Here is a 16813-nt window from a genome sequence, read left to right on the forward strand (position 1 = left end):
AAAACTAGCTGTCCAGATAGTTGTTTAATATATACCTACCTAGTGGGTACGCACCCATTTTTGTATAACCAGCAGCATACCATACATGTTGAACTATTCCTTTAAAAGGACATACTACAACAATAAAATGTGTGCTTTCCTTACCTGCAGTAACCTTGAATCACAGTGGTATTCATCACTAAATCTTCTGAATGTTGCCTTTAGAAATGTAATTTGTTATCATGGGTAAAATCCTCTCCCACAATGCATGTGATGTTTTATATTTATATTGCTATATGATGCTCTATATACGTTTTCTGGGAAATCTATTGAAAAACAGTTTATATATAAAATAACCACATTGACCAGAATGTCGGTTTCATTTGTTATGATCTTTCCCACCTATATAAAACTGAAGCAATTTATTGAGTAGTTGAGAGAGCAGGAATAAACCACACCAAACTCGTTAATTTCAAACATTTCATTATTTTCTCCACATTAACTTCGAAACAACCTCATAAACCAAAGAGTAAGAAAGAGCATGCTCGGGCATGCAATGATGTCACAACATGATGATGCCACTGGGTGCGAAGTATAAAACATACAGTAGCAGAGAGTTTCTTTTTATATCATTCATAAACTCGGGACGTTTCGGTAATCCACTGAGAGTTTAAAAGCTAGCGTTTATTTTACACTGCTCTCCATGTCTCGTGTAGCCTTGTGTTGCTGGATTAAAAGAGACGAGAGGGAGAAACTCACAAACCGACACCAGATTGAGCAGGCTGAACAAACATGCTGAAAAAAATCTCATCCGGCCCAAAGAGTGTCTGGAAATGACACCGTAGAAACCCCATTTTCCCTTTTGACTGGTCCGAAAAGGGGGACTGGGAGAGAGACAAAACAGTGCATGCCATTTCAGGGTGAAAGGGAAGTTTTGTGTTTGTGTGTGTGTGTGAGTGTGTGTTGGGCAGGAAAGGGGGTTGGGTGGGGTTCAAGGTTCAAGGTTCTCTATTGTCAAACTAACATAGCTACAGAGTAATTATGTAGTTGAACATCTTATGTCACAGGCTTCACAGGCATGTCACAAGGGTCACCTTTTTTTAATGTCGAAGTTCTTCGTCTCCTCTTAGCCTGGGTGTTTAATTATCTCGGGTCGGGGTTTTTCTTTTTAAATAAATTTGAGACGGAAATGAATAAATACGAGGCACTCAGCATTCTCTCTGTCTTGCAAACTGCAAAAAAGTAACAAACTTGAATAATAATGACACATACACATATATAGTAGAATTAGTGGTTATAACATAACAGTCTCAAGGCTGTACAAAGGCTCAAGGCTGAGCCCTCCTCAGTATGTCAGCAGTTTAATGTGTATGTGTTGTGTTTTTCTTTTGCGTGCGAATATGTTTCACTTAACAATAAATTCAGGAAGTTCCTCGAAGTTTAGACTCTTGGGTCTTGGAGTGTGTTGGTCGCTGATGAATCTGGTTCGGTCAGATTCTGTCATTTTGATTGGACGCAAGGTGGCGTTGGCGGCTGACTTTCCAAATCTGCCGCCATGCGTGATAACCAAGATGGAGTGCATACGAATGAGGACAGAACAGTGATGTTAAAGGGATATAAAATGCACTTTTAAAACCCCACACAGCCTCATGCAATGGTTGTGTGTGCAGTTCGTAGTGGAAAAAGGAAAAGAAGAATGACGGAGCCCTTTAAAATGGATCTACTCTTGCAGCATAGTTCTGTATGTAGCGCATAGTGCGAATAAGGGGTAGAGACTGGTGGATGGGGGCCAAAAGGGGAAAGGGTTCAAAGGCAAAAGGGGTAATTGTCTGTAGGGTTTAGGATGATGTGTGTTTCATGCTTTTGGTTAGCATGTTTCTCATGATAACCTAGGAAACAAGGGTTGCTATATTCTTGTCTAGAGTCATGGAAAAATGGGCAAAACTGCCTGTGCCATCTCCAGTCCATGTAGCAGGAGCTGATGGACATCCGTGCATGTGTGTCCCAATACACCACGCTAGTTTAAAGCTGCACTCTTCCTTTTTTCTAAATAAACTTTCTTACTTTCTTTTTCTATGGTTGCAAGCTCAAAATAAGCATTCGAAAAGGAACGGTGCTTTCAGAGGAACTGAAACGGGCTTCAACAGAGGTGAAAAGACCGGAAGCAACAATAGAAAGGCTCTGCTGTGTCCGTCACTCGGGCTGCGGGCTCCAGTCGAATAGGCAGAATGTCCATCTCAGCAAGTAATAATATAATATACCGTAGTTATCAATAAGTCTTAGTAGATCATACCTGTATAAGCTTAAATAAAGAAGTGAATGAAAAGAATGGCTACTCCAATATTGAGTAAAATGACCATAACCACCAGAATAGAGCTGGAGCCCTAAAAGACAAGAGAGGAGAAAAGAAGAAAGAGTTTAGTTGCATGAAACAAATGGCAGTTAAAAGTGCAACAAGTATTGTTTTTTATTGTTTTTTTCATAACTTTTTGTCATTAAAAGAGATCCTACATTTTAACTTGAGCAATATACCAAAGGTTTATGTTACATCCACCAGGCTTTTTGATGTGGAAAATCCATGGATTGATAAAGAGAACTGGATACAGCATTGGATGCAGGACACTTTCATTCCTGTGAAAGTTGCTCAGCGGCGCATGAAGCCAAAATGCCCTACCTCTCAAGAGCAAAAGTTACCGTATTTGCTCATAGAGCGGGTGGACTTGCGTTTTTCTCGGCTCAGTCAGATTAATGGAGAGAGAAAATAACTGGATTCTGCTTTTAGAGCATTTTAGACACGAATGAATTAAATCAGGGCTTTAAAAGTGTTTGTACTGGGATAGTTGATTAAGTTAAAAAAAAAATATCCAATGATTTACAGACATATCTTTCCCAATGTAAGTCAATGGGGAAAAGTATTTTTGGGCCCAAATGACACTCACACAGAAGTTGTAGTACCACTGTGTGGCCACTATGAACATTTGCTTCAATGCCCGCCGCACTTCATGGGGGCTTTGGAAAAACAGCTCTAAATTCGACCTATACCCATGAGCCTAAGCCACCATTGCTATGGACAAGAAGTCTCTCTTGATTCTAACAAACTCAACATGTTTGTGTGGAACAAAATATTACGTCAAAGTCGATGAATTCAACAAAATTGATTCTGAAATCAAAATGTTCGAATCATACACATTGTGGCTTTAAGCATAATTAATACTGAATAAAGAAATGTCACCATTTATATTGTCTATTCTTAGCAAGAATAGAATAAATGGTGCCTGGATGTTATTAAGTACTGACTGTTGCATTACTCACGTTTTTTTTATGAATGCACAAAAATGTAATTGTTCCAAAGGAAAAGTTATATATTTATGAAATACATAATTATTTGCTTCATCAGTATTTGTCGAGTTATTTGTTTATTTATTAATAATGATTCAAAGCTAAACTTTGATTGTGATGACTCACTGAGTTTGATTTGAGGGTGAGGTGCTCTCCTTCCTGCTCCAGAGTGATGGGCTGAGACTTGAGGGGTGGGGAGAGGGTGAGGTCCCTGTGCAGCGGCCACTCCTCCAGCTCTGCCCCCACATTCAGGTTGTCCAGCATCTGTACAGAGTCCATGGATCCCTCTCTGACCGGCCGAAGGCCCCGGGAACGCAACCTGTTGTGTTTTGAGGCCGGGGACTCTGCTCCCAGCCCCCGAGACTTCTGTGAGTCCGGGCACTGGAGCCTCATGTCAACCGTATAGTCATTGATCCTCTCCTCGTCCTGTTCTGTAAGGCGCGAGTGGGCCGGGCTCCACCTAAGGGTGCTTTCAGCAGTCCAGCCCCCGGTGAGGCCATCTAGCCTTTGGTCGATTACAGCATGCTCACTAAGCTTGTGGTTGGAAGGGTTGTGCTGCTTTGGATGGTGGTTGGAGTAGACATGCTCTCGAGGGTTGTAACTAGAAGAGACGTGGTCCTTTGCATTGTGATTTGAGGAGATATAATCTTGGGACTTGTGATTGGAAGAAGCATGCTCAGAAGTCTTGTGATTGGAAATGTTATGTTCCAAGGCCTTGTGATTGGATAAAATGTGCACCTGCGGCTTGTAGTTGGAAGAGGCATGCTCGCAGGCCTTGTGATTGGTGGAAGAATGATCCCATGTTTTATGATTGGATGACGAGTACTCCCTCGACTTGTGATTGGAAGAGGCTTGCTTGGAGGGCTTTTGGTTGGAGTGCTCCCACGCTCTGTAGGAGGAGGCGTGCTCCCGAGACTTGTGATTGGATTTCTCCCGCGGTTTGTGGTTGGACATTGGGGCTTGCTCATGGCCGTTGATTTGGCTCTCCTGCTCCTCCAGGAGGGAGGGTGTGGTGGAGCGGCTGCTGCCTCCGCGATCTGGATACATGTCATCAGTCCAATTGTTAGCCCCGCCCCTTGGCAGATCCATGCCCCGCCCCTCCACCAGCACCTGGATCTCAGCCCCGCCCTGATCGTCCACGGCGCTCTGGCGCATAAAGCAAGCATTTCTGGGGCGATGGGCGTGTTTTCCAGGGCTGTGGGGGGGCGAGGTGGGCACGCTCAGCACGGGGCTGAGATCAGGTGTTATTACAGGCGGCGTGGTGTCCGGCGTGCACAGCTCCGGACTGTCTGTTCCCGTGGAGATCACCTCATGGTCTTTGTCCTTGGCGTCCTGGTGCTTGGGCCTCTGACATTCGAGCCCTGTGAAAACAGTTGGAGAATAACACCAGTGAAGTGATTTGGCACCAATCCACGCCAAGTCCATCAGTGTGTATGGTGTGAGTGTGTTGTGCTGGTGTTTGTGAGTGTTATTAGCATGCAGGGTAGCAAAAAGAGAGAAAAGCTGCATACAAACTGGATCTGGTGCTGGCAGTCACTGTTGGCTTAGAGGGGATTAACTAAGTGAAAACACTTGATTTAGTTGAATTCGCAAAGGCTTTAATCCTCTGTAGTCTATTATGAGATCAACCTGTATGTAAACACTGAGCCATACTGAAAATCCACATACGATAACATTTTTTAAATAATTCAGGCATTACTTATACACGCTATTATCTAGGTTTTAAATGAAGATAATGAGTCTTATTCTATTAGTTTCATAATATGCTGCTTTTAAAAAAAACTATTTAGTCACGACTTATGACTAATTGTTACAATCCTGGTCTCTCAGGGGGGGAAATGAAGCCACATAAAAGTGGGCAGAAATTTGGCAATAAAACTTAAAGGATGGGAGAAAATCCAAAAGAAAAATTATACTGTATCATTTTGAATACAATGTATTAAAAAATCTAAGATGCACAAACAGAATAAAACATAATGTTATTATTATTATTATATATTTTACATAAGAACTAGTGGTAATATAAAATAATATATATATAAATAAATAAATAATACATATACATTTGTCTGTATATTATCTATGTAATTCTGCACTTCAAACACCTAAATGAAATAGAGCAGCATGTGTGAAAGTGCACATTAACTTATAATTGGACACTCTTCTGTGTGGTCCACTCACCGTTCCCATAGATGTGAAAAGAGGGAGAGAGCTCTTTGGCAGCGATCCGGGCCAGTCGACACTCCTCCATGGCCTTCTGCGCCACTCCTTCCGCCGCCTCTGCCTTCCCACGAGCGTGGCTCATCCTGAGCACACAGGTAGAAACACTGCCGTCAAACAGGCTGCAGCTATAATGCTTATTATCCACTCTGAGTTTCTTTTTTTAGACTTGTTTATGCCAAATATTCTCTCTGCTTTAAATAAGCACCTGGCTATTTTTTAAGTCACATCCTCTTAATCTGTTTTTACATATTCTGTTTACATTTGTTTATCATTTTGGTACAGAAACAAATCCATATTTGGTGCCCATCTCCCACATGTGTTGCTGAAAACAGAGGTGGAATCTAAAGTATATTTTATTCATGTTCTGTACAACTTTAAGGTATTTGAATAGTACCAGTTTTCACAATTTATGCAACTTTATTCCTCTATTTTACTACATTTCAGAGGCAAATATTGAACTCCACAACATCAAATTTAAAAGTGTTAGTTTTCAAATTAACATTTGACAGATTTTATTTTGTTATGCTCAGAAGGGTTGTAAAATACAATGTGGTGCTGTAAAAGACATTTGAACAAATTAACAGCAATGGTTACTCAAGATAATATGAACACCTTGTTGTTAGAAGTTTTATTAAACTATGTTTGATCAAGCAAACTACACTCGTCAACTGTAACACAGTGGAAGTGTGCATATACTCGAGATCTTCGTTGCTAGCTAAAGTCACAATTTAGCCATTAATATTAACAGTTTGTGCTATCACGATTTAATGTATCAAAGCTTCTGTTTAAGCTTTGATACATGAAAAAGTTAATTGTTTCTACATGAAACTGCTCACATCAAGGTCTGTGGATAATCTTGAGTAACCATGTCATGATTTATGGACATTTTACATACTTTTATCTTGATTACAGGGCTTTTCACAGTGTTAGCTACTTTCACCTAAGTAAAGACTCTGAATACTTCTTCCACCACTGCCTAAAGGTGAGCACGTTACCTTGACATGGCGATCTCTGCTTTCTGCTTCGAGATGTCCGCAGCCTTCTCCGCAGCCTCCACAGCCCGGTCCACCTTCTCTCTGATCTTACTGGCCCTCAGTGGGATCAGGTTCTTGCGTTTTCCGCTCACCAACGTGTTCTGCTTATACTTCCCTTCCTCTTTGGTGCCATCCGGGAAGGTGGTGCATCCGTACCCATGCCTCTTGTTTCCCGCCCATTCCCCCTCATAATGCAAGCCGTCTGAGCGCCGGCTCACGCCCCAGCCGGCCCTCTGGTCGCTCCGCCACTCGCCAGCATACATTTCAGTGACAGTGGCGTCCACAGGGGCTCCTTGTTCACTCTCACTGGCGTTGGAGTGGATGTCCGATGCAGCAGAGCTGACGGTGCTCATGCCAGCCTCGCTGCAGAAGGAGCTCTGTTTGCTGAGCTGACTTGCCAGCGAGCTTTTGGACTCTGAGCGTCGCAGCTTTAGTCCACTCAGGATGGACTGACGGAAGCGGCCTTTCCTCTTCCTCTGGCGCTCAGCTTCACTCGGAGCCATCAGAGCAAACCCCCCTCGGCCCACGGGGCTCCCTGCCAGGCCGGCCACCACCCCATCTGTTGGCGTGGCATTGCCGTCCTCCAGCACAGCCGGGGGGCCGTGGCTGTGCTCGGAGCGGAGGGAGTTTATGGATGTTCGCAGAGGGAAAAGGATGACAGCCGCCATGCCGTACGGTACACTCTGCCGCACGCCATAGCCATGACGCATCCCGGCCAGCCACTGGCCTTGGTAGGTTCCTGAAATACAAGCAGACACAGTGACAGTCAGTTTTGATCTACACTTTGGTCCAAACTCAAATTCATGTTTCCCAGAAGGGTTAGGGTTAGGGTTACCATTGAGTTGAGTGGCTCGTTGACAAGCGTTTGAGCCAATGAACACAGCCCTCAACCCAGGCAACCCCAATCATTAAACCTTGGCAAAACCAGTTGGTAGTGATTTGCATGAATGTTTACATACTCCTTGTATGGATATTCATGGTAGCCAGAGGATTAATCATTCTTACTTCAGTGATTCTCCATTTTTGTTTTCTTATTACACCACCATGAGGTTGACATTTGTAATTTCCAGTGAGACGTGTCAACATGTATTGAAATGAAATGTGGTTCAGACATTCGTGTTCCCCTGGGGATAACATCTTGTGCAATCATCAGTTAAAAACATACATTGGTTTAATATTTACAATATATATATTTACAATTAAATACTTGCAAAACAAACCTTGCTCCTGTACAAAATGTAATGATAATCCATCCAACTGTTGTAAAGACATTTCACTAAATGCAAAGGTGTCAAACTGAATGAGTAGATCACCAGCAGTCATGTCAGCAGCATTCTTTCTCTGGCTATTGTTTTTACGCCCATTCATGGAAATACAGTAGTATTTGTAGTTGTAGAGATTGTTCAGTCTGAACCAAAGTTGTGGACCGAAAGACAGACCAACTTGCTGCTAGCTTGGTGCAGGAGAACTAAAGTCAGACAGAAATGGGCAACTCCCCTGATGTGGACTTTTCAACGTGTTATAGATGAGTATTTGCCACGTATAGTATTCCAGTGTAAAGAAGAAGCATTTTGACATGTTATAATTATTTTGCGTTTATCCTTCATTTGTTTGAAGGTTTATGTTGTTGCTACCCACACCAGGGATAAAACCTTTGACATATTTCACTGACAAACTGAGACATGTTAGCACCACATTTAAGCTTCCAACACACCCAGAAAAACACCAGATATATAGCATTTCCTACATTGCAGGAAAGCACGTACGCACTTTTGAAAAAACTGGAAATGCCAGTGCTAATTTTTACCCAGTGAATCGGAAATCTTTGTCCCTGAGCTTCTTAAGATTTGGCAGATTGCAGAGACCAAACAACATACTACAACAGGGAAAAAGGATTACTGTGTGTGTGATGTGTGAATGGTGGAATAATTCTGCTATTTACACAACACAAGAGTAGAGCGTTGGGATGAAATCTTCCTTGTGAATTTCTTCCAAACTTCTGAAAATGATCAAAATATACAATAAAACCTTTTTGATCTGCACACATTTCTAAATAATGCCCTTCTCCAGTCTCCTCATAAATATACATAAACACAATTATAAACATCTAATAAACTGCCAATGACACCCAGACCTCCTGGATGAAGGTACCCAGATAAACTCAAACAAAGATCAGGTCTGCTGTGGGGAAAGAACACAATTACACCATCCTCTCCTCAAGTCCATGAGAGGGTCAGAGGTCAAGAGGATCCACAGTTTCATATTACTGGGCAGGACACTCTACTGTCTCCTGTTCAACACGTCAGTTTCATTTACAGGAGCGCCCGACAGCAGCAGCCCCTGCTGACAAAGCTAAGAGAGTTTTATGCCATGAAAGGTATTTGAACAGCTGTCTACACTGTCTTCATCCAACCTGTGCTGAGCCTCAGGACATCCTGAACAGACTGAATCTAGCGCTGTGTCTAACGATTATTTTCTCAATGAGTCAATGAAATGCTTAGTTTGTAAGTCCTATATTCAAACATATTCAGTGTACAGAGATATAAAACAGGACTAGCAGAAGATTCCCAGCTTTGAGAAACACTGCAGCTTCATTGGATTTGTTTGAAAAGTTACTTTAACGATTCATTGATTATCATAGTTGCAGATACATTTTTAGATTGACTTATTTGTTACTTGTTTCAGCTCAAACTTAAACTATGATTTAAAAAAAAAAGAACAAATGTTTTAGTGTCTCTCTGAGTAATTTTCATATCAGATACTGTGTAGTTGGTGGCGGGGACTGGAGCTGTTCATGGTGCTGAAATAATTAGAGACATAAAAGTTTACGATGAACCATTCTGTTCTCTATATTTTTGGAAAAATAAAAACTATCACAGTTTTTGAACATGTATAATAAACAATAAGTATTGTAAGTATTTAAAAAACATACTGCAGTTGTTATGATCAAACTTCATAAGCTTTCTGTTACTATGTTTTAACGCCAGACACATTTCTTTCCTTTGTGCATTGCATTCTGGGAAAATAGGATCCATCAATAGCACACAAAAAAATCCATCTGTTTTTGAGTGAAGTTCATGTTGGCAGTTTTCCAGTGTGCTAAAGCCCAGCTGCTTGTGTTATTTATGTTGTTTGTTGGTATTTCCACATATAGAAACAATATCAACTAAGATAAGGTTATAAAGCAGTATCAAATGTTAATTCATTGATGCCTTCATTTTATTATTATATATTCGTCCAGTTTATACTGAAGTCAGGAATTGGGTCGCATCCCGTATGCTGTGTCCTAACTTGATACTAAACATTAGTTTTGTTTAATTTAAGTAAAGTCCAAACAGTCAGTATGCCAAATAAATACAACGTGTCTTGTTTGTATATGCTAGACCAGTGCTTCTCAACTTCTTTCAGTAATGTACCCCCTTTGAAACATTTTCTCAGCCAAGTACCCCCTGACCGACCACGGACATTTTCGATAGAAAAAGCCTATATAAATAATTACAATATAATGATGTTCCATCAGTGTGTGATTTATTAATTCCTTCATGCATGAATAACAACAAACTAAGGATATTTTCATCTTTATGCAGGAAAAAAAATTAAAACAGATTTTTCCAAGAAGTTTTTCAATTGAAGTAATATATGTTTAACAAACCAATGAACAAAATGACATATTATGAACAACTATAAAATACAATACACAAATTTGACATGTGTATATTCCTGGTGTCTGCAGGGTCTTAAAAAGTATTAAAAGTTGATAAATCAATTTAGCGAAAATTAAGGCTATTAAAAAGTATTAAACGGCATTTTCCAAGGTATTACATTTTGTAGCTTGTTTTCAATAAGTATATAAATGGTCCAAAGAGGTTGTATTCTACAGTCTGCCTGAATGTAATCATTGCGTAGGTGTGTAGTGGGATTCTGTGTAGTTTATTTATGGCATCCCGTTGGATTGGACGTCATCTGAACAGGACATCGCACGCTCACTGCTTGATAGCGCGCGGAGGTCCGTTTACGCCGGTTGTTTAACAACATCGTTATGGGGAAATGCAAGTTTGCGTCCAAATGGTTGGAAGATAAGGAGGAAGGACAATCAATACTGTATATAGTAAATGTGAGGTAAAGTGTGTCGCCAAGGTAACCGGTTAAAACTCAAAGTGGCGATGAGGTCTTAAAATGTATGGAAAGGGTCTTAAAAAAGGTCTTAAAAGGTCTTACATTTGACTTCAGGACTCCTGCATATACCCTGATATGAGGACCCCATTGGTGGTTCTAGGAATATTTTATATAAAATTGTGTTTTCTATTTAACTTATTGTACTAAGATTACTTTTATAATCATGCATGGTATTTTTTTAATTAACCTTTTTTTTTTTTATCTCATGTACCCCTGGCAGTACCCCAACGTACCCCTAGGGGTCCGCGTACCCCCATTTGAGAATCATTGTGCTAGACTATAATCTCCCACAATGCCATGCAATAAAGGAAATAGAGAGGCGAAGTCCCTCCCCTTCCGGTGGACCTCCATGGGACCTTATTTCGGAAAAAGTATGTATTGAAGTCAATGGAGAGAGAAAGATTATCTTTCGATCCCGTTTGAATTGTGCCACGAATTACACATATGCTGTTTGTCAATTTAAAAGATAATTTTGCAAGTCAAAAAAATAAAAATGTGTCGTAAAACTGTGAAGTAACACATTTGTTTGTGTGAAACGCTCAATGAACTACATCTCCCGTCTCGCACCACACACCAAGACGGCCGTCACGTTGGCACATTTCACCTCTTTCTTTCAGAATGAGGCGAAAAGTGTTAAAAGAGGTGAAAATCACTACAAGTATGGGCATGTTGAGAGCTGTACATACACACAAGGGGAGTTAGTCGGTTCCGTAAGAGCCAGCATGCGGGACCGGGATTCTGGGATTTGTAGTCTTTCTAGTTGCGTATTTTTCATAGTCTTATATTTCAACAGTTTTACGACAAACTGTGACTTTTTTGACATGGAAATGATTTGTTAAGATTGACAAACATCATATGTGTAATTCGTGGCACAATTCAAACGGAATCGAAAGATAATCTATCTCTCCCCATTGACTTCAATACAAACTTTTTCCGAAATAAGGTCCCATGGGTCGGAAGTAGATGGGCGGGACTTCGCCACTCTATAGAGGAGCCGCTTAGCTGCAAATGATGAAGTGAAACTGGATATTGGTTAAGCAGCCACAAAAAGACCAGAGAAAACAAAGCATTACTGTTTTCATCACAGTGTTGCAGCTAATACAATTCTCCTTTTAATGACTGTATATACTGCTGGGTTATTATTTTCTATAGTTATATGTTTGACTCTGCAAACTAACTAAAGTTATCAAATGTTTAGTACAAATGTTAATATATCCCTCTGAAATGCAGTTTAGTAGAAGTATACAATGAAAAGTAGAAACAATATGCTAACATTAGTAGGCCTATATCAGCTGTATAGATGTAGTATGTTAACACATAGGGAATATCTACTGTTTAGTGAATACTGTGAGTTAGTACTTGTAAACGATCATTTGAGTAATTCACATGTTCTCATTTAACGACACTCCTTTTTAAAGTGTATAAAGTATTTTGAATGCTGTTTAGACCAGGAGCTGTCCGCGGTGCTGAAGCCAGCCCTGGACTGTCTCTGTCTGCATGAGTTCTATTTTATGGTTTCATTATCATTTTTTAATAAGGGCTGGCTGAGTAAAGAGGACTTAAAGTGATTGTGCGTGTGGAAACAGCGACCTGCACATTTATTGGGTTGTGGGAAATGTGTCAGCTGGTGCGTGCTACATTCATCTGTCGGCGGACTTCCACGTGAGCGGAAGAGGGGAGCAGAGATGTCGCGTGACGCAGTCTTCTTTTTTAAATACTTTTGTCGCCTCAGCCTCTTTGTTTCATATTTTAATATCTTACTAAAACAGTAGCATTTGCAGGTTAGCCTCAATGCACTTGCTTGAATCCTCCACCTCTCGGTAAACAACACCTTCACCTTCAGTGCAGCGCGCGCACACCCACCCACCCACACCCCGTGTTTTTATTCCACCTGCATCACTTATTGACCTGGCTTTCATTATCCGGGTCCTTCAGCGAATCTCGGAGGCGGGCCGTGCGGCCTAGTTCTACTAAGTGGACTGACAGTGGCTGAGAGCCAATCAGAGAGCAGAGGAGCCTCGAGCTGGTCTCTAGTGACACGCTGACCTGCTGTCTCCGAGTTACCATGGCGACAGGGTGTGATGCAGAGGGGTGAAGGTGTGTTTTTAAGCATCTGTGCGTCTCTAAACACTAAACACAGCAAATGCTGAGATTTCAAATATTAGAAATCCACATATTTCTTTAACATCTATATCCTGTTTCAAAATAATCAAATGATTATGAAGGCTGGTCCGTCCCACAGACCTCCTCATGTTTTCATGTGGTCATGGCCAGATTATGAGGCTAGAGCCCATGTAGAAGGTCCCACAACCCTCGTAAGCTAGGGTGCAACACCTAGACTAAAAGAGATGTGCTTGGGTTTTAAGTTTTTATTTTGCATCTTCTGTAGTCGTTGTGTGTCTCTTTGTAGTCATGTCTTCTTTTCTATCTCAAAGTAGTTGTTTTGATCTATTTTTACTATTACAAGATGACTATTCTAAGTCATCTTGCTTTGTTGTTTTTCTGTTTTGTCTCCTTAATTGGAGTCGTATTTGATCTCCTTGAATTGTGTCTCATTGTAGTTGTTTTGTGTATTTGTATTTTTTTAAGTGTCTTTTTAGTCATGTTGTGTTCCTTCCTAATAATTAGTTGTCTCTAGTTGTTTTGTGTGTCTTGGTAGTTCTTGTGTGCATATATTTGTATTCCTTTTGTGTATCTTTTGGCTCATAAATATCTTTGCCATTTTTTTTCTATCTCTTTATAGTCATTTTGCATGTAGTCATTTCTTTCATTCTGGAGATGTAGATGAACTTTCAGGTGCTTTTGATTGAACAACCTGCAGCTGAACTTTATACATGTTTATAGCTTCCTGCCACAGCAGATCCACACTGTCACACTGATGTTAAACGACATACTACAGCACACCATACATTATAAGGGTCCACTGAACCCTTGAGCCTGGGCTCTGTAGGCCTGCTCAGTAATCCATGCATGCATGTGGATGTGACCTACATGTTATTTATGTAGCCTACATTGGAGATGTGTTACAGTGGAATTTAGCAGCAGGCTAAGTAAGTTAGTCGCTCCACTTCCAGCCTGGAAATCAGTCCAAGAGTACAGGTGTTTTATCCAGAAAAGTCACAGGTCTATATGAACTCTGAACCATTTCTTTTTTTACATGTGAGCAGGAAATGAGTTTTAGCAGCCTTACCTCCATCAGAGTATGTTTCCGTGCCGTATCCATCCTGCAACCCGTTGCTCCATGTCCCCTCGTACCGGGCCCCACTCGCCGTGCTCTCCAGCTGCCCGTAGCGACCCTTGAACCCCTGCGTCCACTCCCCTCTGTACTCCCAGCGGCCCTTGCTCTCCACTCCGATGCCATGCCGCTTGCCCTGCGCCCAGGTGCCTTGGTAGTTGTTCCCGCTGGGCCACGTGTACACGCCCAGGACCTCGAAGCCATGGCTCCAGGCGCCCGCATACTCGCCCTGACCCTGGGGCCCCGTGCAGACCCCTCGTCCATGGGCCTTACCCTGCTCCCACCCCCCGCAGTACGACCCCCCGTCATCAAAGTCAAACCTGCCTCCAGTGGACATGCATGAAACAGGTTTAGGCAAATCCTTAGAACGTCAAGAAAAAACAAAAACAAGGGCCTGGTTTACTCAGAAGGAGCAAAGAGGGAGGAGGCCTCGCTTGAATCTGGTAGCATGGAGGGCCTCGGCTCTCCCTCTCCTGTAAGTTTAGGATGTAAAAGACCGGCTCGTCGCTTTAAAAGCAGCAGGACGTTGCCCCGAAGAGCATCGCCTTACGATGGAGAAGCAGTCTAAGCCTCAGCGACGGGTCTGGAGTGACGAACGCAGCTGCTGTGCATGCTGCTTCCCATGGGCATGCAGGCTCAGAGTGCTTCTCATCCTCCTCCTCCACTTCCTCCTCCACCTTCCTGCTACACACAGCCTCGCAGCCGGGAAGCTCGCCGTCCCGTCGCCTCAGCCGGTGCAGCGGGGTGCTCCAGACAAGCGAGGCCTAGGCTTTTCCAGCCGTCCCAGAGGCCCACAGAGCGGCGGTGGTGGCAGCAGCAGTGACCGAGCTCAGCTCAATCAGACATTACAGCATCCACACGAGCCCCGCTGCACCAGCTCACAGAGAGGGAGACAGGACAGGGATGCTGCTGCACTGGTACGCCATTACAAAAAATAATCTGAGAAGTAGGAGCTTTATAGCATGGCCTGGAAACAAGGCTCAGAGACACACATACATAACCACACACAGCCTCAGCCTCGCACACACACAGACATAACGGAGAGTGAATATCTCCTCTTCCTCCCCTCTGCTCTGCTGTGATCTCAAGATGAGCCTCCCCTGGAGATGAGGATGTGCAGCAGAACAAAATAAATTATTCCTCTCCCTTTCCCTTTGTCCTCTCCATTTCAGCGATCGCCCATAACCTGGATTGTTGTTGTATCCCAATTCCACCAAGTCATCTGTCCTCCTGTTTTTTCGGCCTCACTCTCGCTCTCTCTCTCTAAAATCTGCTCATTACAGGACTGTTCCACCCCAGCCAATACCCCTCCCCCACACACACTGAACACACACTCCTTCTCTCGGCTCTTAAAGAGATAGAGACGGAGGGATGGTGCGTATAGCTGCATGCACGGAGCTCGCTGCTCTTCCCCTTTGGGGATACAGCCTGCTTTTCCTAATGATCCAGCCTCATTTCACTCTCTCCTCCTCCGAGACTGAAATCTGGTCAGTCAGCAATCTGTTTCCCTAATAACTGGAGGTTTGTGAGCTCATTGATCCTGTTCCACGCTCTCCCAAAGCTAATTGTTGTTGCTCTTTTTCACCATTATCTTGTAAGCAAACCAATGGACGTTAGCTGTCACTTAAATAAGCTTTATTTGACTCAGACTGACATTTAAACATATCATTCATCTGCCTGTCATTATAATATATATGGGAGCTTCACAGCAATCTATACTTTCAGAGTAGTCACATGGTAAACATTTGATCTAGTCGATAACTGGGGCATGATGGTATTGGAAATCCATCTCTTATCGAACACATCCACCGCTGGATTGATGGTGACCAGAAATTGGTGTCATACCAGATTGACACTGGCTGTGTCAGTGTTAACTGGTTAAACTGGTAGAATTGTCTTTTTAAAGTTCACATCTGCGTTATCTTTATTGTGTTGCAATGCAAAAGATTACAAACAATTCCTCAATGGTTGTCACAATCAAAACTTTTTACAACTGGTAATAGAGTCAGGTAATTACAACAAGTCAAGCATTGATCACATTACAAGCAAATTGCATTTATTTAAATATACGTATATACATCAAAAAATGTAATTAAATAATAATAAATATCACATTAGTTTAATATGTATATTATGTTCAACATAATAGTCTGTAGATAGATACATATAATATACAGTACTTCAATTATTATTAAAGAAAATACTTATACTTATACTAATATTGATCAATATATCCAAAAATATATTTTTTGTTTTTAATCTATTATTTATTTATTGAAGTGTTCATATTTAATTTGTAAATGCATTGTCAATAACATGACTTAATTTTAAATTGTATATCAAAATGTATCACTCAATTTATATTCTGCATTATTCATCATGGATCTGCAATGTAATTAAAGCTGTCTGCAAAAAGTAGGCATCTAAAAGTGTACAGTGGAAAAAACCAGTACAAGTGCAATTATTTCAAAGTTGTAGTTAATTATGGTTCTTGAGTAAATATACTTACCTTCCACCATTGGAGATCATAGTAACTCTTGCACCTCTGTACATGTGAAGGCGTCATCAGTCATGTTGCACCTTGCAGTGAATCAGAGTTTATGTGATAACAGTGAAAGCCGTGAAGCAGATTAATGAGCTGCTGTCTGCACTGCATACGTCACCATCTGTGTTCCTTCTCCTCCTGCTTTTCTTTTACTTGCAGGCTGACAAAATGACATGTTCACGGTGATGGAAGAAGTATTCAGATCTGTAACTTAAATGTTCAATTTGTAATGTCTTACATGTATTAATATATTTTTTTATTGCCAATGGGTGAATTAAGGGT

The 16813-nt window shown here is 41.6% G+C and overlaps 1 protein-coding gene across 1 annotated transcript; it reads right to left on the reverse strand.

Annotated features, from left to right (window-relative positions):
* Positions 1-447: 447 nt before the first annotated feature.
* si:ch211-146m13.3 (junctophilin-3) lies at positions 448-15245 on the reverse strand. The gene is made up of 5 exons (XM_034116067.1): positions 13942-15245; positions 6537-7314; positions 5500-5624; positions 3445-4679; positions 448-2363 (listed from the first exon to the last, which is right to left on the reverse strand). Exons 1-5 carry the CDS (start codon positions 14321-14323, stop codon positions 2283-2285), a joined length of 2601 nt encoding a protein of 866 aa, XP_033971958.1. The 5' UTR covers positions 14324-15245; the 3' UTR covers positions 448-2282.
* Between the last annotated feature and the right edge of the window lie 1568 nt (positions 15246-16813).

Source organism: Trematomus bernacchii, unplaced genomic scaffold (assembly GCF_902827165.1).
Source record: "Trematomus bernacchii unplaced genomic scaffold, fTreBer1.1, whole genome shotgun sequence".
Lineage (NCBI taxonomy): Eukaryota > Metazoa > Chordata > Actinopteri > Perciformes > Nototheniidae > Trematomus > Trematomus bernacchii.

Coding starts and splice junctions, on each gene's coding strand:
- si:ch211-146m13.3 (XM_034116067.1), bottom strand. CDS start 14,323: ATGTCCACTGGAGGCAGGTTTGACTTTGATGACGGGGGGTCGTACTGC. Junction 4,680..5,499: donor TTTTCACATCTATGGGAACG/GTGAGTGGACCA, acceptor CTGTTTTCACAG/GGCTCGAATGTCAGAGGCCC. Junction 2,364..3,444: donor TCACCCTCAAATCAAACTCA/GTGAGTCATCAC, acceptor CTTGTCTTTTAG/GGCTCCAGCTCTATTCTGGT.